This window comes from Garra rufa, chromosome 4 (assembly GCF_049309525.1).
Source record: "Garra rufa chromosome 4, GarRuf1.0, whole genome shotgun sequence".
NCBI classification, from domain to species: domain Eukaryota; kingdom Metazoa; phylum Chordata; class Actinopteri; order Cypriniformes; family Cyprinidae; genus Garra; species Garra rufa.
Window position 1 is genome coordinate 30,296,629 of NC_133364.1, and position 26,986 is coordinate 30,323,614.

General features: G+C 35.2%; 1 protein-coding gene across 1 annotated transcript; it reads right to left on the reverse strand.

Moving 5' to 3' along the window:
• Positions 1-6,350: 6,350 nt before the first annotated feature.
• On the reverse strand, positions 6,351-24,675 carry abcd2 (ATP-binding cassette, sub-family D (ALD), member 2). The gene is made up of 10 exons (XM_073838957.1): positions 23,637-24,675; positions 21,638-21,818; positions 21,345-21,466; positions 14,156-14,327; positions 12,593-12,687; positions 11,923-12,068; positions 9,328-9,473; positions 9,010-9,094; positions 8,426-8,551; positions 6,351-6,986 (listed from the first exon to the last, which is right to left on the reverse strand). The coding sequence occupies exons 1-10, from the start codon at positions 24,579-24,581 to the stop codon at positions 6,770-6,772; spliced, it is 2,235 nt and encodes a 744-aa protein (XP_073695058.1). The 5' UTR covers positions 24,582-24,675; the 3' UTR covers positions 6,351-6,769.
• Between the last annotated feature and the right edge of the window lie 2,311 nt (positions 24,676-26,986).

Here is a 26,986-nt window from a genome sequence, read left to right on the forward strand (position 1 = left end):
GGACGGAGAGCGACTGCGCGCTCACACACAATCATCTGTCCTGAGGAGCGACTCTCTCCTGAGTATGACATCACTATGCCACGCCTTCATAGTGCACGTCAGACCACGCCCTCCTCTCTACACCAAAACCACAAATGACAGGATAGGTGGGTTGCGTGGGGCATGTAAATAATCTAATACAGTACATATAAACATTTATTCTACAGTAAAATACCAGTACAACATTTTATTTCATTCATGCGTTTATTTATTCACTTTTAGCTTAAATATCATAACACAAGCCTCTCGGATACTTTGTAAATGCTGGTTGGCTACAAAGACAGAGAGCATAAATCTTCCAGCACCTCCTTTTGGACACATGTAGTACTGCACGATAGATAGATTAGATATGGATAGATAGATAGATAGATAGATAGATAGATAGATAGATAGATAGATAGATAGATAGATAGATAGATAGATAGATAGATAGATAGATAGATAGATAGATAGATAGATAGATAGATAGAATTGTGGTGGGAAGTTATTTAGGGTTGTGCGTTTTTTAAGATTTACACCTTAAAAAAATTTATTATTGAGAGATGGAAGACAGACAGATATACATAGACAGACAGATAGATAATTGGTTGAATAAAGTGCTGAAAACAATAAGAAAATGACAAAAATGATGAACAAAAACACTATAAATTGCAAAATTGTACAATACATAAAAAAATGCTGTTTGGCTACAAAGACAGAGAGCATAAATCTTCCAGCACCTCCTTTTGGACACATGTAGTACTGCACGTATGATAGATAGATAGATAGATAGATAGATAGATAGATAGATAGATAGATAGATAGATAGATAGATAGATAGATAGATAGATAGATAGATAGATAGATAGATAGATAGATAGATAGATAGATAGATAGATAGATAGATAGATAGATAGATAGATCTAAAATTACAAACAAAACAAAATCACTATAAAATACAAACCAAATTTGTACAATACAAATAAAAAGCAAAAACATTAAAAAAGCTAAACAAAAATAAACAACAAAAATAAATAAAAGCAGCAATTACGGGGCCAAGCACACCAAAGGGAAAATGAGGAGCTAAGGATGGCATGGAACAGGAGACCAACTGCAACAATGAGTAAAAGGAAGCCATTTTAAGATGATTTTAGTCAAAAGGACAGAAACATAATGTAGAACGCCTACTGATATGATTTAATGGCTTATCACTTTTGACCAACAGGTGATCAAATCAATGTGGTGAGTTTAGTATGAGTTGACAAAGGCACACACAAAGTTTGGTGTCTTTATGTCAAAGCTTTACAGAGATAAAGCCTCAGAGTCATTTTTGGCATTAAGCCTAAAACTTGTAGAGGCACTATATAAAAACGGTTTCATCTATCAGCATGAAATCCATAACTTTTCGCCAGCATAGTCTGAAAATGACTCGATTTTGGTAAAAAGTCGGAGAAACGGTCTAAGGCGAGTTCGAAAAAGTAGGACAGGAAGTTCGGCCAGCTGTGCATAATTGGTATCTATGTAGTCGGCATGACCCAAGGAACATTTTGAGGCTAATGCAATAATAGGCTAATGCAATCTACAGTTCTTAGCATTTTTGGAAATTTCATAATTAATTGTTAAAGATGGTTTATTACTCTTAAACAATAGGTGGCGCTGTTACCAAATTGATGTGGTGTAAATATCTCAAAGCTTTGTAGAGATACAGCTTCAGATGCACTTTGGCATCTTTCCAGCAAATTCGTTAATGCGTTAAGCGAAAACGGTTTTATATTTCGGCATGAAATTCATAACTTTTTGTCAGTATGGTCTAAAGATGAGTCAAATTTGGTGAAAATCCAACTAACGTTCTAGGAGGAGTTCGAAAAAGTAGGTTTTCTACAATAATCAAAATGGCCGACAGGAAGTTCGGACAATTTTGCCATAATTGGTATCAGTGTTTTCTTGGCATGACCCAAGGAAAATTTTGAGATCAACTCATTACAATAAGCCATTTTCATCAGAAGTTGTTTGCATTTTTTTTTTTTTTTTACTTATAACTGCCATCTTTAGCACTGTCAGGGCATGGTGCCAAAGACACATACCATATTGACATAACGATATGTCAATGCGTTCGTAAAATATAGCATTTTATGACAAAATTCAAAATGGCTGACACCCAAAATGGCTGACATGGGAAAATTGGCTTCTCCTCTGATTCTAACAAGATGAGTTTCGAGATTTCTGGCCAAACCATTGAAGATTTAAGCAAAAATAGCCATTTCTCCTGACCACTAGGTGGCACTGTGACGAAACACTGCTAACTATTTGCCAGCATGGTCTTAAGATGATCTGAGCCAATTTTGGTGAAAATCAGACAAACCATCTAGGACAAGTTCGAAGAAGAAGGTTTTTCAAACAATTAAAAATAGAAGAAAAAAAAACCTTATGATTTTTGGACTTCATTCAACTCGGCATGATAAACATAGATAGATAGATAGATAGATAGATAGATAGATAGATAGATAGATAGATGGATAGATAGATATCACAAATCACAATCTTTATATAGTTTAGGTTGTATTATTTTATTTACAGGCTGATTTTATTGTTTGTTGATTGTTGACATACTTGACAGAGTCAAGTCTCATTCACATATAATTAAAGTATGTTAAAAAAACAAAACTCAGATTGGTTAAAAAACATAACCTAGCATACGGGCAAGCAGTCATACAAACAAGTAAAAGTTAATTTTGTTCTCCAGTAGTTTCTTAAAATCACAAAAAAAATTGTGAAAAAATCTGTACTATCCAGAGGCCTCTTCGTGTTTTTACTTAACCTAGTGATTTCATCTCTCCAACGTAGGTCAGCATACAGTATTCCATAGGTAATAATGTCATAGGTGACAATGAAATATCAAAAACTATTTACATTTTTGGGATGCAGATCAAATCTTTGACTAATATTAGTAATCCACATAAGCACATCCTAGAAGTCAAAATTTTAGGTATTGGTCAAATCTGTGTTCTTAAAAAAAGTAAAAGCTGTTGTATTTGCTCATAACCATTTGCTTTCAACCAAGCAGGGTTTTAAACAAAACAATAATAAACAAATGCAATTCAGTATTTGAAAAAACAAACAAAAACAAAACAAAGATAAACGTCACAGCTGTTAGACAAACTTCACAGTATATCAGTCTGAATGAAAAGACATATGTGCAATACATTTGGAAACAACCTAATAACATGACATGAAACAGAAGAACTGAGAATAAAAACATGATGACGCACATTTCTCGCCTAGTCCGGTGACCCAGAATCACACATTCTCTGTCTGTTTGTCAGCTCACTGTGGACACAACAGAACCACCTGCTGTGTCCTGTGCCCTCACTGTGTGTATCCAGCATATTGTATTTGTTCAGAAAACCAGAAACCTGCTGTCTTAAACCCAGAGCTCTCCAGCTGACTTACACAATGACCTATAGATCAGTGTTTCTCAACTCCAGTCCTCGGGACCCACTGCTCTGCACATTTTGTATGTTTCTGAGTCTGACACACTCAGTTCAGTTCATGGATCTTTCTACTAATGAGCTGATGATCAAAATCAGGTGCCTTAAATGAGGAAGACATACAAAATGTGCAGAGCAGTGGGTCCCGAGGACTGGAGTTGAGAAACACTGCTATAGATAGTCTCATCACATTTTCGCTTTCAACGTTCTTCAAAGGTTGATTGTGTAAAAGCTTGTTTTGTAAATTACCTACATGATTTTCCTAAAAAACAAAACAAAAACAAAAAAAACACTATTGATGTTACCACAGGATTCCACATTTTTGTTTTTGGGTATGGAGGGAAGTTATTTAGGTTAAAATATCATCAATTAAAAATGAGCAATACATCCTTTGAATTACACTACCTAAATAATAACTAGCTAAACAAGTTAATCCAAGAAAGTAAAAATACATAATTCGAGACCTACTGTTTGCCAACATAATTTATACAGCTAAATTCTTGGGTAATAGATTCAATAAAGTGCTGAAAACTAACAGTGACAAATTGCTGCCACATACAAATATATTTTTTTTTTTTTCACTCAATTATGTCATAATAACGAGATCTTATGTCATTTTAACATAATTTTTTCTCATTATAACAACATCTTTTCTCGTAACAACGAGATGTTATGTTGTTAAAAAGTCATCTTTTCTCATGATAACGAGATATTTTCTCGTCAAAACGACATCTTTTCTCATTATAACGAGATATTTTCTCGTTAAAACGACATCTTTTCTCATTATAACGAGATATTTTCTCATTAAAACGTCATCTTTTCTCATGATAACGAGATATTTTCTCGTTAAAACGACATCTTCTCTCATGATGACGAGATATTTTCTCGTTAAAACAACATCTTTTCTCATGATGACGAGATATTTTCTCGTTAAAACGTCATCTTTTCTCATGATGACGAGATATTTTCTCGTTAAAACGTCATCTTTTCTCATGATGACGAGATATTTTCTCGTTAAAACGACATCTTTTCTCATGATGACGAGATATTTTCTCGTTAAAACGACATCTTTTCTCATGATGACGAGATATTTTCTCGTTAAAACGTCATCTTTTCTCATGATGACGAGATATTTTCTCGTTAAAACGTCATCTTTTCTCATGATGACGAGATATTTTCTCGTTAAAACGACATCTTTTCTCATGATGACGAGATATTTTCTCGTTAAAACGACATCTTTTCTCATGATGACGAGATATTTTCTCGTTAAAACGACATCTTTTCTCATGATGACGAGATATTTTCTAGTTAAAACGACATCTTTTCTCATGATAACGAGATATTTTCTCGTTAAAACGACATCTTTTCTCATGATGACGAGATATTTTCTCGTTAAAACGACATCTTTTCTCATGATGACGAGATAATTTCTCGTTAAAACGACATCTTTTCTCATGAGATATTTTCTTAAAACAACTTTTCTCATGATAACGAGATATTTTCTCGTTAAAACGACATCTTTTCTCATGATTACGAGATGTTTTCTCGTTAAAACGTCATCTTTTCTCATGATGACGAGGTATTTTCTCGTTAAAACGACATCTTTTCTCATGTTCTGTCATGATGTTATGTCATTAAAGCGACATAATTATTTAGATAAACAACACCTTTTCTTGCAATAATGAGATGTTTTCTCGTTAAAACGTCATCTTTTCTCGTAATAACACAATTTTTTCTTTTTAAATCACACCTTTTCTCGGAAAAACAAGATGTTATGTCATTAAAGCGACAAAATTATCTTGTTTTAAACGGCATCTTTTCTTGAAATAATGAGATGTTTTTCGTTAAAACATTTTTTTCTTGAAAAAAAACGATATGCCGTTAAAACTGCATAATTATCTCCTTAAAACAACATCTTTTCTCGTTGTTAAAACGACATAATTATATCGTTAACAACAATTTAATTATTTTGTTAAAATGACAATTATCTCATTAAAATTACATATTTTCTCGTAATAATGAGATGTTATGTCATTAAAATGAGAAATTCTAATGTTAAAACAACGTTTCCAATAATAACGAGATGTTTTCTTGTTAAAATGACATAATTATATAATTAAAACAACATCTTTTCTCGTAATAACGAGATATTTTCTCGTAATAATGCGATGTTTTCTCGTTAAATGACACCTTTTCTTGAAAAAAAATGTTATGTTGTTAAAACGACATAATTATCTCATTAAAACAGCATCTTTTCTTGTAATAATGATTTTTTTTCGTTAAAACAACATATTTTCCTAAAAAAACGAGATATGTTGTTAAAACAACATAACGATATGTTTTCTCGTTAAAATTACATCTTTTTTTCTCATAGTTACGTTTTCTCGTAATAATGAGATGTTTTCTCATTAAAATAACATCTTTTCTCAAAAAAAGATGTTTTCTTGTGAAAACGACAGAATTATATAATTAAAACAAACATCTTTTCTCGTAATAACAAGATGTCTCTCATCAAAATGACATAATTTCTCGTAAAAACAAGATGTTTTCTTGTTAAAACAACCCAATTATATTGTAAACAACATAATTTTGTTAAAACGAAAATAATAACGAAATGTTATGTCATTAAAACGACATAATTATAATTTAAAAAATTATAAATAATTATAATTATCTCGTAATAACAAAATGTTTTCTTGTTAAAACAACATCTTTTCTCGTAATAAGATGTTTTCTCGTTAAAATGAGACATGTCGTTAAAACGACATCCTTATTATGAGAAAAGACACTTTTAACGAGAAAAGATTTGTTGTTTTAATGAGATAGTTATGACTTTGTAATGAGATAAATTTGTTGCTTTAACGACATATCTCGCTTTTACGAGAAAAGATCTTGTTATTACGGCATAGCTGAGTGAAATAAAACTATTTGTGTTGCAGCAATGCATCACTGTAGAAAACATATAACCAAAATAAGAACAAAATGTAAAATAAGTAAAACAATAAAACCAAATAAAAGCAAAACAAAAGAACAAAAACAACAAACAAAAAATCTTAATAAAATTTAGTAAAACAAAAAGCAAAGTAAAACAAACATACAAAAAAATAACTAAACAAAAGGGAACCGTTTCTACAATTTCTATTAAATGTCAATTTCAGTTTCGAATTGTCATGTATCTGCATCAAATGTTAAGATCATTGCTAAAATATTAAAAAGTACCAAAACACGAGTTTTCCTGAACATCAAGCATCTCCAGATTTCTTTCAGTCCTCATCCTTGTTCTCAACCGTCTTTAAAACCGAATCTTCGCCCAGGATCTTACACAGTTCATTCAGTCTGAGCTGCATCTTAGGAATGCCTGCGAGCTGAGACTCCAAGCGTTGTTTTTCCTCTGTCAGTGAGAGCCTTGTGGCTGTATCCAGCTGCTCGAACCGCCAGCCGCCCTCCCCGTCAAACTGCAGCAGGTGTGTGTGGTATTTCCTGCGGATGGGTAAGAAGAGTATGAAGTTACATCATTTGATGAAATCCAATATATAGTTCACGTACGTACAATGCATTCCATAGACATTTTTGCCATAGTAACTTGTAAAATATTTCTTTAAGGACCATGATGTAAACACAATTCTTTGCAAATGAATCTTTTTTCAATAAGTATTTACATTCGTATAAATAAATACTAGTAGTATTCGCTGTATTTGTTTAGTACACTAAAAAATAAAACAAAACAAAACTTAAAAAATAACATATTTAACTCTGGGTATTAAGATTTGTATAGCTTAATATAACGTGTCACTTCCATATTTTGGACTATGGGGGGCGCCATTATTTCGATGACGTCAAATGGTTGCACTCTGTGAGCTACTGGCGTTACCTGTTGATATTTTTACTGCAACACAACTCAAAAAATAACAAACTGATCCGATGACCACAGCTTCTGAAAGAGCTTACAGGTGGCGATGGATGGAGTGTAGGCCATACCATCGATTTTCCCCACAGTGAGTCTAAACGCTTCCAGGTGTGAAGTGAAATCCATGCTGAGAAACCGACAAGCGTCAGCATGTTTATATCCTGCCAAGATGGCATCTAGCATTTCTTTTATCTGCTGTTTGTAAGCTATTTCAGTAGCTGTGGTCTACTAAAAGCCTCAAAGGCATCCGGGCTAAAGTGGTGAGAACAAAGACGCAGGTCTTTAGAAAGTTTGTATTCATCCACAGGCATCTTCCTATTGTTTTCTCCTCTTCTCATCTCCTTACATTGCTTCTCTTGTTGCCCTTCGATTGAAAATTACGACGAAAAGCCACACAATGTGGTCATCCAATCAGTATTTTATTTTCAGAGTTGTGTATTCCGAGTTGTGTTGTGGTAAATAATCGCAACAGGTGGCGTCAGTAGCTCACAGAGTGAAACTATTATACATGATTGAAATAATGGCCCCCCCCATACTGCCCTCCAAAGGCAAAGCGCAGTAACTAACATTTGGTCAAAATTGAATTAAGGCTTAAAATTGACTTTGTGACAACTATTTTGTCTTGTGACAAAGTCTCCTGGTTCAATTTTGTCCTATTTCAGAGAAACGAGAGTGTCAACATGTTTGACAAGCTGGTATAAATAATTTAAAGGCATTTTTCTCAGTTTCAGTGTTGGCGTAGTTACTGCATGTTGCCTTTGAATGGCAGCATAGTCCAAAATATGTTAAATAACATAAATCTTTCATGGGATTTCTACTAGATATTTCACTAAGAGACATTGTTTATGTTATATCAAGCCCTACAACGCTTAATACCCAGGGTTCCCTTTAAGCATTGTTGTATTATATTGACAAAAGACACTTTTTGCAATGTCCCACATTTCCAGGTCTACCTAATTTGAATGTTTATTTTAGTTTAGTTTCATAAGATTTAAAGTTTTATGTTTCTTACCATAGAGAGGGTCTATGGGTGATAGACAGCAAGGAGATACCAGCATCCTTTGCAGCCTGGAATATTTTACCCTCTACATCAATGCTGACAGCACTGGTGCACTCATCCAGGAGAGCATACTTAGGCCTTTAAAAAAAAAAAAAATTGTTATTATTATTTAAAATCAACATTAAAATATTATGTGACTGTGGACCACAAAACCAGTCTTAAGTAGCACGGGTATACTTGTAGCAATAGCCAACAATACATTGTATGGGTCAAAATGTCTTGCTTTTCCTTTAATCCCAAAAATCTTTAGGATATTAAGTAAAGATCACGTTCCATGAAGATATTTTGAAAATTTCCATAAATACCATAAATACATTAAAACTTTTGTGATTTAGAAATATGCTTTGCTAAAAACTTAATTTAGACAACTTTAAAGGCAATTTTCTCAATATTTAGATTTTTTTGCACCCTCGGATTCCAGATTTTCAAATAATTGTACCATATTTTGTCCTATGCTAACAAATAAATCTGTCAAAGAAATTACCCTTGTGACTGGTTTTGTGGTCCAGGGTCACATATGTGCAATGACATCTTACTTGTGGTAAAACATGCGTGCCATGCCCATCCGCTGCTTCTCGCCTCCAGAAAGAACATCTTTCCAGTCCATCTCAGCATCCCATCCTGCAAACAGACATAGTAGTGAACTACCTTCAAAATGCTTTCTATATGAGTAGAATATCTTTTTATTGACCTTTCAAAATAAATGACGAAAATGATTTTTTTCCTGGTAGAAAGCTGCCTAAAAAAACAGGATCCTATTATACAGCACACGAGAATTCTTTCAAGGATCAAAAAGAGATTGAAACAATAATGAAACACTGAAATCACGCTAGGTGGCAATTATGTGTACAAACCTCCTTCCCGGGTAACTATGTGGTTTAGATTAACAATGTCCAGAATAACTTCCAGGTCCTTGTCTCTGTAGCCCTTATCATGCATGTCATCCAGAGAGTCGGGGTAGATGACCTGGTCCCGTAACGTTCCAATGGACATGTACGGTCTGGAGAAATGAATAAAAAATGTTTACTGTTATTTATCGATATTATGTCAGGTGAAGTTGAGGTAGGTAGGTAGGTAGATAGATAGATGGGCACATAAGCGCAACTCTGTATTACTCTACCCTCGGCCTGTGTATAAAATATTAATAGCCTTCCTGGGTCTGGCTGCGCTTGCACCTGCAGGAATCGGTAAATATTTCACTACTGAGTACTCTGGTTTCTATAGCTCAGCAGTTCACAGAGCTTTAGTTACGCTGTGTCTGACTCTGGTTACAGCAGTCAAATCCTGGAGGTGCAACGTCTGCAATATGGAACAGAGATGGAGAACAGTAGCTGTTCCGAAATTTAGTGAGCCATCTACCTAAATGCAATTCAATGCCTCATAGGTCTACCGTTGACACAAAGACTGCTACAAAGAAAGCAAAAATGATCTGCCTAATAAGGTACCTTGGTCTGGCCAAAATCAAAAGCAAAATCACATATACAGTTTCCTTTACAGAGAAGGCAATCCCAATCCCAAGGCAACTGACCTGAATGAGATATTTCACATAAAATGTTTACATACAGTCCACAAGAGAAAATATTAGTTGAATTTATAAAAATGATTCTTAATGCTGTTTTTTTTTTGTGTGTGTGAGTCCCTGGTTTGTCCTAAACTGTTAAACTCAGTTTTTTCAGCATTTTTGTGTATTTGAACCCTTTCCAGCAATGTCTGTATAATTTTGAGATCCATCTTTTCACACTGAGGACAACAGAGGGACTCATACGCAGATATTACAGAAGGTTCAAACGCTCACTGATGCTCCAGAAGAAAAAACAATGCATCAAGAGCCAGATATGTAAACTTTTGAACAGAACGAAGGAGTATATTTTTCTTGTTTTGCCTAAATATATTTATTTTTTTCATTTATTACTGCCCTTCAGAAGCTACAGAAGATACTTACATGTTTCCCAGAAGACAAAATAAGTTAAATTTACCCTGATCTTACAATTTAAAAAGTTTATGCATTGTTCTTGATGCATTGTGTTTCCTTCTGGAGCAAAAGTAAGCATTTATACTTTCTGAGTCCCTTAGTTGTACTCAGTGTGAAAAGATGGATCTCAAAACCATACAGTCATAGTTGAAAGGGTTTAAATGCACAAAAATGTTGAAGAAACAAAGAATTTGTGGGTCCTGAAGGATTTTTCTGAAGAACAGAGGGCAGATTTTTCTTCAGGACAAACCAGAGACTCGTGAAGAACCAAAAAGACACAGCTGTGGATCAATCGGGTAACAATAGGGTATTAAGAAATAAAGTGTATGTAAACTTTTGATTCAACTATCCTTGGGTACGAAAAGAATCCCTAGCAGCAGATGGCGAAAAAGTTCTCTACATTTCTAACAGTGCTTGTACAGCAGGCTTTTTAGATACCCTTAACCCTGAGTTATCATCACTGTAAACCCTGCTTTTTAATTTTTTTTCACATTTTGTTTTGTTGCAGCATTATGTTAAACTGCTTTAAATTAGTTTTTCCCCACATCAATTTACACTCCATACATATTTGCAAATTTTACAAATTTATTAAAAATAAAACACTGAAATAAGTACATTGCATAAGTATTCATACCCTTAACTCAGTACATAGTTGAAGCTCCTTTACAGCCTCAAGTCTTTTTGGGTATGATGTGACAAACTTTGCACATCTGCATTTGGCAATTATCTGCCATTCTTTGCCTCACCTTTTCACCTCTCAAGCTCTGTCAGCTTGGATGGGGGCTGGCAGATATTTTCTAGAGTCCTAGTTGTTCCAATCGTCTTCCATTATGGAGAATGAAGGCTACATGCTTCTGTGAACCTTCAATGCAGCAGATTTTGTTCTGAACTCTTCCCTAGATCATTGCCTTAACGCAAGTCTGTCACTGAGCTCTACAGGCAGTTATCTTAAACTCAGGACTTGGTTTTTGCTTTGATAGGCATTTTCAGCTGTTAGACCTTTTCTGAGAGGTGTGTGCCTTTCTAAATCATACTCATTCAAATGAATTTGCCACAGTTTAACTCCACTCGAAGTGTAGTAACATCTAGAAGCAATATGAATGCTCCTGAGCTAAATTTCGAGTGTCCCAGAAAAGGGTATGCATACTTATGCAACAGGACTTTTTCAGTTTTTTATTTTTAAGAAATTTGTACAAATGTTAAAAACCTATTTTTTGCTTTGCCATTTTGGAGTAGGGAGTGTAGATTGATGTGGGAAAAAAAGTAATTTATGAATACTAATTAATTAATAATATTAATAATATGAATAATTTCGCAAGGCACTTTAACTGTGGTAAATTATGAGCAGTGTAAAACGTAAAACAAAATCATTAAATCTCTTAAATGTAAAATGTAAATGTCAGTTTGCAGTACTGCTAATTCTGTACAGGTGTGTGTGTGTGCGAGATCCCATCGGTGATCTCAAGGGTGTCTGTACCTCTGTGGGATGTAAAACATGTGCTCAGGTGAGGGTTTGTACAGAAGTCCGCCATACACGGGCCACAGGCCACTTAGGATCCGGAACAGAGAACTTTTCCCGCATCCATTTGGCCCTGTGATCAGCAAATGCATCCCTTCCTCTACCTGCAAACAATATCCAGTTACAGGAAGCTGAGAACAGTTCATAAAGTTAAGTGAAAGGTGCTGAATGTAACTTTGAATGAAACCCCAAAGACATAACTTTAGTTGGAGCTCAAGCCCTACAATTTAAAAAGTGTAGCAGCACTTTACAATTACTTGATTATTTGTCTGTTTATTTAGACCTGATGAATGGAAACTAAAATCTATGATTTTTCATTTTTTTTTTATTAATAAGAGAATCAAAATAGCAAAACAGTTTAATTCTATAAATATTGTCACATAGCTTGGCAACCATAAACCACTAAACTCTGCTTTGCAGATTCCAAACAACATTCCCTTCATAACCTTGTCTTGACTTGTTTGGGACACTTCATGTTACTGAGTCGCATGTGTAAATATAAAACTATGCTCTTGACTGATAACACCAGAAATATATCTACAGTATCACTGTACATGTACAACAAATAGCGTATTTGTGCCCAAATGTGTAGAATTAAAAGTTACAAATTTATTCTTGTTTAACTCACCTTGAAGTTCAAGGAGGACACAACCACATCTCCATTAGGAGTGATTATAGGCACATTTTCACCAACTATACCGTTATCCACATCAATCACTTTGCCTGTAGAAAGAGTGGACAAATGTATACAATCAGACAGAGTTTTAGAATATAAATTGAGAAATAAATATCTCTCATTAGAAAGTTATAGCACATTCATTTTAGTATCCCAATGTGTATTATTTTATTTAATTATTTAATATAATTGTGTGAGGCCTATTAGGTATGTTTATACATTTGACTATTATCTAAACATAAAATTAACTATTGTAGTGGTGACATTATTCATCAAGTTAAACCATTCAACCACTGTTAATTAAGTTAATGAATAAAAAAGAGATAAAAACAAAAGAAAATAAAACTACAAACTAGCATTTGATTCCAAACTACCGTTTGATTCCAAAAATTACAGATAAATTACTCACCCCCCTTGTCATCCAAGATGTTCATGTCTTTCTTCAGTCGTAAAGAATTTTTTTTTTTTTGAGGGATACATTTCAGGATTTCTCTCTATATAGTGGACTTCTATGGTGCCCGCAAGTTTGAAAGTCCAAAATGCAGTTTAAATGCAGCTTCAAAGGGCTCTAAATGATCCCAGCAGAGGAAGAAGAGTCTTATCTAGCGAAACGATTGGTTACTTTCTACAAAAATTGACAAATTATATACTTTTTAACCTCAAATGCTTGTCTAGCTCTGCATCAACCCTGTGTATTCTGGTTCAAGACAGTCAGGGTAGGTTGAAAAACTCCTATAACCTATAAATTGTCAATTAAAAAAAAAATAAACTATCGTTTCGCTAGATAAGACCATTCTTCCCCGCCTGGGATCATTTAGAGCCTTTTGAAACTGCATTTTAACTGCATTTTGAAAGTTCAAACTCGGGGGCACCATTGAAGTCCACTATATTGAGGGAAATCCTGAAATGTTTTCCTTAAAAAACATAATTTCTTTATGACTGAAGAAAAAATAGACATGAACATCTATTTTTGTCTTCTCTTTTAAAGGGATAGTTCATCCAAAAATCTAAATTCTGTCATTCATTTCTCACTCTCATGTTGTTCCAAACTTGTAATTTTCTGTGCCTGCATAAACAGCAACGCAACTACCACGTTTAAGGTACAGAAAGGTAGTAAGGACATTGTTAAAATAGTCCTATATAGCCCTATTTTTAAGTATATTTGAGGAAAGTGCCTCCTGTGTCAGTCAAGTTTTATAAATATTCTCTCTACTTCTCTTAATGTGATCTAATAGTTTTATTTCATTTCATAAAAACAGCTCTTGTTGCTTATTAATTGGAAGAATGATTGAGTAAATAAAGGAACAGTTCACCCAATAAAGAAAATTCTGCCATTATTTATGCTTATGTTGCTCCAAACCTGAATGAACCCACATAATTTTAAACCCACAGAAGAAAGAAATGCCTACAAGTGTAGACATGAAGGTGAATAATAGATGACAGAATTTTAATTTCTGGGTAAATTATCCTTTTAAACCTTGCACACGCAGCAGAGTCACGCTATATTCATTAGACCTTTGATTTCCAGAGGCCCATCGATGTGCATCTCAGGTCGGTTATCATCCTCGCTTATCATCTCCCCAGCAGTCGAGATGGCTGATGAACGTTTGTATATTCCCCTCTGGACTTCGTCAAATACCAAGAACATGTTGTGCACACGTGCCGTGTAACCAGCCAACTCGGTGACCTAAAGCATACAGAATAAACGTAGGTGATTGGAGTGATAGTGCGTCCTTTAGAGGTTGAGGTGACCACAACAGCTAGCATTGCTCAACTATTGTTTGTCAGAGTCAGAGCAAGTGACCAGGTATTTGGGTCACTTATTTAAACAAATGACCTAAAATTTCTGCATCCTAGCATTAAAAACGCTAATCAGCCTTTGCTAAACCCATTATAGGAAGTTTACAGATCAATCCGTTGCACAGTACTGGCCTAAATGCTTAATCTGATCCAAAGCATGTGTTAGGAAGTGTTTAGCCAGTGTTTTTCTTTGTTTAGGCAGACACACCACATCCCGAGAGCCTCGGCAAGAAAAAAACTGTGCTTTCCTTTGGGGACTCAATGGAGTCAACAGGAAAGATTCTTCTCCTGAGAGTAACTTGTTAACTGACCTTTTTAAAGGAGTTTGGGAATCTAGAAATGCTTTCCTTTGCTTGTTTGGTGTGCTCTGCTATACGAAAAAAACTACTATTGCTCATATTAAACTTAAAGTCACAATGTAACAGAATTTCCAGTTGACAACATAAGCTGGTTAGGTATGTTTTGAAGCATGGCAGCTGGTTTGAGCTGGTCCTGAGCTGGTTTAAACTTAGTCATGAGCTAGCTCATATCCAGCTGAGGACCAGCTCATGACCAACTAAGAACCAGCTCAAACCAGCCGCTATGTTTCAAAACATACTTAACCACCATTTGTTTTTTCAACAGGGTTAGATACAGTGCCTTGAAAAGTATTCAAACTCCTTCATTTTTTTCACATTTTGTTTTGTTGCAGCATTATGTTAAACTGCTTTAAATTACTTTTTTTCTACATCCATCTACATCTCATACACCATAATGACAAAGCACAAAACAGGTTTGTAACAACTTTGCAAATTTATTAGAAATAAAAAACTGAAGATCCCGTTGCATAAGTATTCATACCCTTTTCTGGGACACTCGAAATTCATATTGCTTCTAGATGTTACTACACTTCGAGTGGAGTTAAACTGTGGCAAATTCATTTGAATGAGTATGATTTAGAAAGGCACACACCTCTCAGAAAAGGTCTAACAGCTGAAAATGCATATCAGAGCAAAAACCAAGTCCTGAGGTCAAGATAACTGCCTGTAGAGCTCAGTGACAGACTTGCGTTAGGGCAATGATCTAGGGAAGAGTTCAGAACAAAATCTGCTGCATTGAAGGTTCACAGAAGCATTATCCATAATGGAAGACGATTGGAACAACTAGGACTCTAGAAAATGTCTGCCAGCCCCCATCCAAGCTGACAGAGCTTGAGAGGTGAAAAGGTGAGGCAAAAAATGGCAGATAATTGCCAAATGCAGATGTGCAGAGCTTGTCACATCATTCCCAAAAAGATTTGATGCTGTAAAGGTGTTTCAACTATGTACTGAGTTAAGGGTATGAATACTTATGCAATGTACTTATTTCAGTGTTTTATTTTCAATAAATTTGTAAAATGTCATTGTCATTATTATGGTGTATAGAGTGTAAATTGATGTGGGGAAAAAATAATTTAAAGCAGTTTAACATAATGCTGCAACAAAACAAAATGTGAAAAAAATGAAGGGGTATAAATACTTTTGAAAGACACTGTATGTATTTTCTTCAGTCTACTATTGTGACTTCCATCTGAGTGAAACCAACATTTGCTGTCTTTGTACTTGACCTTTTCTACTTTGGATAACGTATTTCCTGTATTTGGCCTAAGTGTTCGAGTGGGTGTGAACTTGAAGACCACAAGTGTGTGCACGACTTTTTATTACCCGATGGGACACACTTACATTGTTGTCTGTTCAGGAGTCTATTTGTATAACACTAATTATACATAATTATACTGTGGTATAAGAGAAGTTGGAAACGTTTAACAAAATACATATCTCTGCAATCTGGACCAATAAAATGTGCATAATTTAGGTTTTACTACCAATCATGGAAGATTATTGAATATTTAACATACACTTGGAAATGGTTTCTGCAACATCTCACCAAAACGCCTCACAATTTATTTACACAACATGATGCATGATGGGATACGCTCAGCCCTGTACGCTGTGCTTTGGCTTTTTAAAGGAGAAGTTCACTTCCAGAACAAAAATGTACAGATAATTTACTCACCCCCTTGTCATAGAAGATGTTCATATCTTTCTTTCTTCAAGTGTAAAAAAAAATATATATATATGTTTTTTGAGGAAAACCTTTTAGGATTTCTCTCCATATAGTGGACTTCTAAGGTGCCTGCGAGTTTGAACTTCCGAAATGCAGTTTAAATAGTTTCAAAGGGCTATAAACAATCCCAGTTGAGGAAAATGTGTCCTACCTAGCAAAATGATCTGTTATTTTCTAAAAAAAAAAAAAAAAAAAATTCAATTCATATACTTTTTAATCTCAAAATCATCCTACATCACTGTTTTACCTTTTTTTGTAAAGGGCGTTTGATCTTTGCACGTTCACTTTGTAAACACTGGGTCGGTACTTCTGTAGTGATGTAGGGTGCTTTTGAAGTTGGAGGAGAAAATGAGATGGGTGTTTTTCGACATACCCTAGCTGTCTTGAACCAGAACACAAGGAGTACAAGCAGAGCTGGACAAGACGATCATTTGAGGTTAAGAAGTATATACAAGTTAAAGTGAACTTCTCCTTTAAGACCTGGGACAGTCTCGTGCACTTACTTCCTGTTGCGTGCACACACTTTGTGGCCAAGACCACAAGTGTGGTTATTTGGACAGGCGCAAAATGTAGGGCAGAGAATTGGTTCCGGGATGGGAGCAGATCTAAATGCAAGCGAGTTTTTGAGGACGAAATGATTGAAGTAGTCTGACATGCACTGCCATTCAAAAGTTTGGAATCAGTAAGACTAGTAATGTTTTTGATGTTGTGCTCATTAAGGCTGCATTTATTTAATCAAAAATACAGAAAATAGAGAAAAATATAGCAATATTGTGAAATGTTATTACAGCATAAAATAATGGTGCATAATGTTAATGCAAAGCTGAATTTTCATCAGCCATTACTCCAGTCTTAAGTGTCCCATGATTCTTCAGAAATCATTCTAATATGCTGATTTGTTATTGGAATTATTGAATCATCAATGTTGGCAACAGTTGTGCTGTCAAACATTTTTTTTTGGAAGCTGTGATACTTGTTTCAGCATTCTTTGATGAATGAAAAGTTAAAAAAAGAACATCTTTTTTTAAAATATAGATATTTTCTAACAGTATACATCACTTTTCGTCATTTTTGCTGAATAAAAATAGTAATTTATTTACAAAAAAAGAAAGAATAAAAATAAAACTTTAAAAGGCTGATAGTGTATTATTATTTTAATTAAATGCTGTACTTTTTATTCATCATAGACTCCCGAAAAAGTGTCACAGGCTCCAAAAAAGTATTAATCAGCACAAATCAGTATATTAGAATGATTTCTGAAGGACCATGTGACACTAAAGACTGTAGTAATAATGCTGAAAAATTCAGCTTTAATCACAGGAATAAATTTGATTTTAATATACATCATAATGATATTTTATAATATTACATTTTTGATTTCTGTTACATTTTTGATCAAACAAACGCAGCGTTGATGAGCATAAGAATCTTCTTTAAAAATCTTACTGATCCCAAAATTCAGAATGGCAGTGTACTTCACCATAGAGAAGTCTGTAGTTTCACCAGATCAAAATGCATTCATGCATTAATTAACTTCTTTGTATTTTAGGGTAACTTTAAAAAAGTGTTACATTAAATACGTTAAAGCTAAAAAACTAAATTACTAAACTAAAATTCAAATGTAAAATGTAAAGATAAAATTAAATAACTAAATAAAAGCATTAATACATACTATAACACTATATAAATAAAATAAATAAAAATGAAATAGAACTGTCCAAAACATCCTAGCATTTACCATTTACAACAACTTGGCAACATGGCAGCTGGCTTTACAGTAGCAAGCACCACTCACATTTCTTGAGAAAATGTTAAAATATTAATTAATTATTAACAAATCAGGTAGAGCCATCTGACAAGTACAATTAGAACACAATATGCTATTTAAAAGGTCTGAAATAGCGTGTTGTCGTGCTTTATAGCATGTAACGCTGTAATGGTCACACGCAGCATCTGTGAAGCGTGTCTGACTGATGCTCTCTGCTCAACAGATGGTGGATTAAGTTGCCCAGCAGGCTTAGTCAACAGAGTCGCAGTTGATACCAACAGTCATCACTAGCCTACGCTAAGATTCCCAGCTTTTTTCACTGCTGCATGACATCACATCCTTTGTGGTTTCAGTTACTGTAGTGGTGGTCTGGCCCTGAAGTATAGTATAGTTCCCATCCTTTTGTTTATAGAATTAAGGAATATACTATTAAACCAAATGTTACAAAAGCAAAAGCAAAAGCAAAAGCAAAAAAAAAAAAAAAAAAAAAAAAATTATATATATAATAAATATTGTAATAATAATTTATTTCTTTTAATTTTGATGATTATAGCTGACAACTAATGAAAACCCCAATTCAGTATCTCAGAAAATTAGAATATTGTGAAAAGGTTCAGTATTGAAGACACCTGGTGCCACACTCTAATCCGCTAATTAACTCAAAACACCTGCAAAGGCCTTTAAATGGTCTCTCAGTCTAGTTCTGTAGGCTACACAATCATGGGGAAGACTGCTGATTTGACAGTTGTCCAAAAGACGACCATTGACACCTTGCACAAGGAGAGCAAGACACAAAAGGTCATTGCAAAAGAGGCTGGCTGTTCACAGAGCTCTGTGTCCAAGCACATTAATAGAGAGGCGAAGGGAAGGAAAAGATGTGGTAGAAAAAAAGTGTACAAGCAATAGGGATAACCGCACCCTGGAGAGAATTGTGAAACAAAACCCATTCAAAAATGTGGGGGAGATTCACAAAGAGTGGACTGCAGCTGGAGTCAGTGCTTCAAGAACCACTACGCACAGACGTATGCAAGACGTGGGTTTCAGCTGTCGCACTCCTTGTGTCAAGCCACTCTTGAACAACAGACAGCGTCAGAAGCTGTATACCAGGTCAACGCAGCTGTATACCAGGACATTTTAGAGCACTTCAGGCTTCCTGTTGCTGACCAACTTTATGGAGATGCAGATTTCATTTTCCAACAGGACTTGGCACCTGCACACAGTGCCAAAGCTACCAGTATGGTTTAAGGACCATGGTATCCCTGTTCTTAATTGGCCAGCAAACTCGCCTGACCTTAACCTAATAGAAAATCTATGGGGTATTGTGAAGAGGAAGATGCGATATGCCAGACCCAACAATGCAGAAGAGCTGAAGGCCACTATCAGAGCAACCTGGGCTCTCATAACACCTGAGCAGTGCCACAGACTGATCGACTCCATGCCACGCCGCATTGCTGCAGTAATTCAGGCAAAAGGAGCCCCAACTAAGTATTGAGTGCTGTACATGCTCATACTTTTCATGTTCATACTTTTCAGTTGGCCAAGATTTCTAAAAATCCTTTCTTTGTATTGGTCTTAAGTAATATTCTAATTTTCTGAGATACTGAATTGGGGTTTTCATTAGTTGTCAGTTATAATCATCCAAATTAAAAGAAATAAACACTTGAAATATATCAGTCTGTGTGGAAGAAGTTTCACTTCTTGAATGGAATTAGTGAAATAAATCAACTTATTGAAGATATTCTAATTATATGACCAGCACCTGTATATACCATATATAATGTACACTGCTCATGAAGGCTGTTTATTTGATTAAAAATACAGAAAAAAAATTTAATATTGTGAAATAATATTGCAATTTAAAATAGTGTTTTTCTATTTTAATATACTTAAAAAATATAATTTATTCCTGTGATGCAAAGCTGAATCTCAGCATCATTACTCTAGTGTTTAGTGTCAAATGATCCTTAAGAAATCATTCTAATATGTTGATTTAGTATTAATGTTGCAAACAGTTATTTTTTTGGGAACTTGTGATACCTTTTTCAGGATTCTTTGATGATTAAAATGTTAAAAAGAACAGCATTTATTTAACACTGACATATTTTCTAACAATATACACTACCGTTCAAAGTTTGGGATCAGTCATTTTCTTCTTTCTTTCTTTCTTTAAAAGAAATGAATAGTTTTATTCAGCAAGGATGTGTTAATTGCTAAAAAGTGATATAGTAAATACTTATATTGTTAGAAAAGATTTCTACTTTAAATAAAAGACTCTTGTGACACTGATGTCTGTAGTAAACGGAAGTTTTTTAAAGTTTTCAAGTAGCAGTCTATGGAAGCCATGGAATAAAAGAATAAATAAAGGTTAATATTTCAAAATCCAGACTTTATTCTTGCAATTCTGAGATTATATCTCAAAATTCTGATTAAAAAAAAATCAACTCATCGCTCAGAATGATGACCTTATATCCCACACTTTTGGCTTTTCTCCCTCAGAAAGGACAAACTTGCTATTGTTGAGTTAAATCGATTTATAAAGTCTGAACTAGGAGCTGTAAACTTGCATTTGTAAGAAGAAAAGTCAGAATTGTGATATATAAATTGGTAAATGTTATGTAAAATGTTATAGGTTTAAATGGTATTTCATGCTGTAACTGTAGGAATTATACAATATGTGAATACGTGAACAAACTGCATATGTGAATATTACATAGATCTGTTGTTTAAATCAAATGTATGCTGTGAAAGTAGAGTAATCGTCCACAGTCTTTCCGTTTAAACGTCTGCGTTTAGCTTCAAATTACTTCTTGGATGTATTCTATAAAACTGATTTGCATTCCGATTCTGACATCCAAAGGCACAACAATACATTTTTTTCTCTTATAACAGATTTGATCTGTTTTCCTGCACTTGTTAGCAGTGTTGTTATGCCACCACAATGTGTGCATTGCTGCAAGTGGTGTAACTGTAACGTCTACTCTAAACTGAACTATACGTTTTAATTTTTTGTGTAAAAAAAGTCAACAAAGAAGAGCATGTTTAATATTTTACCTCTTTATAAGAAGACATGATCCTTTCAATGGCATCCGCCCCTGAGGCCAGTAAATTGCGTGCTGTTGTAAAGGCCTCTGTTCTTTCACTCACCAACACTTGTGTCTGACCATCTGCTAGCTCTTTAAGAAACAAATGGATATAAAACATGACATCTTTAGGCAAATACTATTCTTATATGATCTATATTTCTGAAAGCGAAGTACTGGAACATCATTAAAAGTAAGGCTCAACACAGAATTTCAATGAGATTGTATATATAGTTAATTACACAATCTACTCTTCCACCATACCGTTATCAGCAAAGCCAGTGGCAGTGATAATGGGCACTGCTACCATAACCAGACCGCTTCCACTCCAGACGTACTTCATGAGGAACTGTTCGATCATGATGTACCACAGACGTTTAGATAGAATGAGGTTCATCTGCTCCGCCAGGGCACTATAACACTTCTGCAGCTGCCTCATCTCCACCTGCCACACCAAAACAGTTTAAATATAGTGACCGTTCGCATACCTTAACAAGTAAATGGCTAGTTATGAAAATCAGGAATTACAGGAATACTCCACTTTCAGAATAACAATGTATTTCATGTCTTTCTTTCTTCAGTCGCAAATAAATTAAGTTTTTTGAGGTACTCAATGGATTGAAGGTTAAAAATGCAGTTTCAGTGCAGCTTCAAAGAGCTCTACATGATCCCAGTCAAGGAACTTCAAAATCTTGCTCTTTTACTTTTTTTGTAAAGGGTGTTTGACCTTCTTTGCATTTGTACCGACCCTTTGTAAACACTGGGTCGGTACTTCTGCAGCGATGTAGAGTGATTTTGAGTTTGGAGGAGAAAATCAGATGGGAGTTTTTTGAGCTACGCTAACTGTCTTGAACTGGAGTGCACAGAGTATGCATGCGCATCGTAAAGAATAAGACAAACATTTGGGGTTCAAAAGTATATACATTTGTATTTTTTTCAGAAAATGACCAATTGTTTCACGAGATAAGACCCTTATTCCTCAGCTGGGATCTTTTAGAGTCTTTTGAAGCTGCATTGAAACTGCATTTTAACCTTCAATCCATTGAGCACCAATGAAGTCCACTACATGGAAAAAAAAAAAAAACGGTTTTGTCAAACTAACATAAACTTGTTTTGACACACCTCTTTGTAGTTAAAGGAGTAGTTCACTTTCAGAACAAACATTTACAGATAATGTACTCACCCCCTTGTCATCCAAGATGGTCATGTCTTTCTTTCTTCAGTCGTAAGGAAATTTGTTTTTTGAGGAAAACATTTCAAGATTTTTCTCCATACAATGGACTTCTATGGTGCCCCCGAGTTTGAACTTCCAAAATGCAGCTTCAAAGGGCTCTAAACAATCACAGCCTTGGAAAGAAGGGTCTTATCTAGCAAAACGATTGGTTTATTTTTTTAAAAAGAGATTAAAAAGTATATAAACTGTAAATGTTTTTAGAAAATAACCGATCGATTTGCTAGATAAGACCCTTCTTCCTCGGCTGGGATCGTTTAGAGCCCTTTGAAGCTGCATTTAAAGTGCATTTTGAAAGTTCAAACTCGGGGGCACCATAGAAGTCCATTATATGGAGAGAAATCCTGAAATGTTTGCCTTAAAAAACATAATTTCTTTACGACTGAAGAAAGCAAGACATGAACATCTTGGATGCAAAGGGGGTGAGTGCATTATCTGTAAATTGTTGTTCTGAAAGTGAACTACTCCTTTAAAAATGTCTTAAAATGTCAATTGAATTCTACTTCCTTGCATTCGTTTTGAATTTAAATTCAAATTCAGAAATTAATCTCCAAATAATTTAAATAATTACAATAAATCCCCATTCGGTTCTGTATAGAACAATTTCCAGCATGTCTTACGAAAAAAAATATAGTAAATCACAATTATGACATAAAAATTGACTTCAAAAGTCAAAACCATGATATTATGTTTCAGGAAAGTATGTCAACAACAAACAACCTAAATAAAATACACTGTTGGATGTACTTTCTCAAAATGTTTCTCCCCTATAGAATGTGAGTTCTTTCGTAACATTTTGATATAAACATATATAGGTATATATATATATATACATATATATGTGTATATTTATGCACGAGTACACCGTTTCTAACACGTTGTGTTTATTACAAAAGTGCTCTTATGTAATGAGCAATCAGGTTTACATTATATATAAGAGATGCATTTCCTCGCCTTATGACCCCATGGAGAGCATTTATTAAAGTTATATTGATTTTTAGATCTGCACATGTGCATCATGCATTTCCTCACCGTGTGCCCCCTATAGAAGGCGATCTCCTCTGCATTGGCTATGATCCTGGAGTGCACATAACGCAAGTAGCCCTTCCTGTGCGCCTCCTCCGCCACCAGCTTACCGAACCTCGGCGAGCAGGCGCGCAGAACCTTCGCCGTGGCGAACACCACCAGACCCGCTAACAGAGTCGGTCCGGTTGCGTTCGCACCCCGAGATCTCGCAGTCTGTATTAAAGTATATGAAGTCAGAATCACGTCCAGGATGGGTTTGGTGAGGTTTGAGTACAGATGCGCAATGGACTGCGAGAACATCATCACATCCTCGGTTAGAGACTGGTCCGGGTTCGCTAGCCTCCCGTCCATGTTGCTGACCTTATAATAGGTCTGATCGGTGAAATACGTTTTGTATGCATGATCTACCAAACGCGTGCGGAACGCGAGCGCGAGCTTGCACTCCAGATAACGGATCGCGCTGTTGACGAATGTGGCCGGGATGGCGATCAGAAGCCATTTCATCAGTTTGATCATGAAGCTCCGCGGCTGCTTCTCTACGATCGTTTTCACTATTTTACCATCCAAACCTGCCACATAAATAGACAGAAACGTCCTTGAGACTAGAGCTAGTGAATGTAAACATAGTAAACCCAGTTCTTTAGTTACAAACCTCGGGAACACGATTTTAACCAGTTCAAGAACCTGCTTGAAGAATTCCGCATTGACGCCGGGTGATTTACTAAGACCGGAGGCAGTCTCTGGTGTAGCTTTATGAGCAGATATCAATCCATTCTCATGTCCCGGTGCAGGCGTGTTGTTCTTGGTTGTTTTCCGTTGATCTATTTGTTTGCAGATGATGGGGTAAAGCGTTTTCGCCCCGTATGCGGCGGCCGCCAGGAACACCGCTCTTTTCGCCGCAGTGCTCTGATTCCATTTCACTTTTGATGCTGCATGGAGGATGTTGCTCATTTTTTTATCCTGTGTTTACAAAAAGAAGTCGTTTGCAATCTTCAGTTTGTCCCAGATTACATCCATAGGGTCACTCAATGTCTTAAAAAGAGAATATATACATAAAATTCATGGTACCTTAAGGCTCAAACTGCACCGCTAGGTAAGACGTTTCCGTCATTTGGGTTTTCCTTGCTGGTTACGCCCCCACTCCAAGCTGATTGGCTGCCGCGCTTGACGTATTTAAATATAACAGAATGGTCTGATCCATCAATATATCTGTACAAAAGTATGAAGATTCAGTGCCAAAATGAATATTTGTTTAGTTATTTTGGTTTTTCAAAACAAAACTATATTTTATTACTGTTATAATTATGTTATATGATTGTCTTGTAATTGTTTATTTGTGTTTTGTAAATACTATTGTTAATAATAAAAGCTATAATATACAACCTCGTAGCAACGTTTTCTCTTCCAATTACATTCTCCATTTTTGGTGATTTATTAAAATGTATTTTATTTCTGAAAGCCGTTCTTAAAATTAAAAATAAAATAAATAAATAGACAAATAAATAAATAAATAAATGCGAAGATTAATTGCTAAGGTGGGTTGAGACGTCACAGCTTCTGGGAAAGAGTAAGCACGCTCCAGGGGTTGGCTTCGTGATAATATTAATCTCATATCTTATCGGTTTCCGCTCTTAACATTGACATAATTGCCATTTTTACGCTGTCAGTATTTAGTTATCTGTAACAAAAGAGTCGTTGGGAGATTTTACAGCCGCCTAAACTGAGGGCAACATGAACTGGGTCGGAGGATCTAGGTTTGTGCTAATCGCTAACTTCATTAAAACTCACTTATAACTGACTTTATATTATCATTTAACTGTAAAATTAACATTTCAAAGAAGTCAAAGCAGAGACGTCAACATTAATTGATATAAAGTCAAAAAGTGTATGTATGTGTAATGTTTATGCATGTTCAATTATGTGTAATGGCGCCTTTTCTGAACTAACCAGGAGCAGGTATCTGAAAAGCAAAGAAGACACAATTAAACAGAAAGTAAGTACTTTTTAATCTCTCAAAACCAATTGTTTGTTGCTTTTCACTCTTTCACTACAGTACCATATTTGAACGATAACTGTATATTGTAAATACAAAAACTAACTACAGTTAAATGAATGTAGTTGCATGAATTGTTATGGATTGGACTAGGGTTGCTAGTGGTTAACGTTAGATGTGTTATTTTATCTAAAAGCTGTTCTCTTGTAATTCTCTGATCCACCTCAAGGCATTTTTTCAAAAGCAAAGGATGAAAAGAAGCTTGAAAAAAATAGACTCATCCAAAGGATACAACCCTGAAAATATGGACCTGCTGACATTATTCATAGTCAACCAGATTGCATCAAAGAAAGAGGAAACGGGTACAGTGATGGTGCACTTATAAATGAACACAATGCAAACATTATTTCATGGCATTTTAAAGGGATAGCTCACCCAAAAATGGGTTACTCTGCCTTATGTTTTTCCAAACGCGTACGACTTTCGTTCATCTTCGGAACATCCTCGACATGAGGATGAGTAATTAATGACAGAATTTAATTTGTGGGTGAAGTATCCCTTTAACAATGCTCATTTGTACAATCATATGCTATCATTTGTCTTCTAGAAAAACCAACAACAAAACGTTTGACTGGTGTGAAAAGAACCCAAAAAACTTTAAAGGAACCCTTAGAGTTACCAATGAGCCCTTGCTCTCCTTCAAACCTAAACCTAGTTAGCAGTCAGCCACTGTATAGGTATGGTTGAGTAGGTTTGTTATTTTGTCGATATTTCCAAATGATTTCATCTACAGATATTGAGTGTTTGTTTCAACAGTATTGATACGCCTGGTTATAAAGCCAGAAAACACCGCCTTTCTGAAGAATTCAAGTTCAAGCGGGTAAGGTTGACTAAAATGGTCTCTCTACCACAAAATCATATTTATTTACTAATCACTGACATAATGTAAACTAAGCATAAAAAGTTGATCATACAAGATTAATTAACAGCCTCTATTAATCATCCCTAGCTGTCCCCTTTGTTTGAATCGAACATGTCTGATGCCAGTGGCTCAGAAAATCAACCGCAACCATCCTCAACGTCTGCTGGCTCCTCAAATCCAAGCCAATCCAAACCTGCAACACACATACCCTCTTCCCTGGCAACTCTGGAAATTCCTACCAATGTGGAGAATACACCTCAGGTGTGTTTATTTAAATACAACAGCTTTTGCAACACACCAAAGTAACCCAAATGGTTACAGTATATGTCTCTTTTCAGTTTGTGTCTTTCTCTCAACCAACAAAGCTGGCTAATCCATGGCCAGGTGAAGCTCTGATGCAAGATGTGTCACACAATAGCTCAATGGCTGGAAATCTGTTTC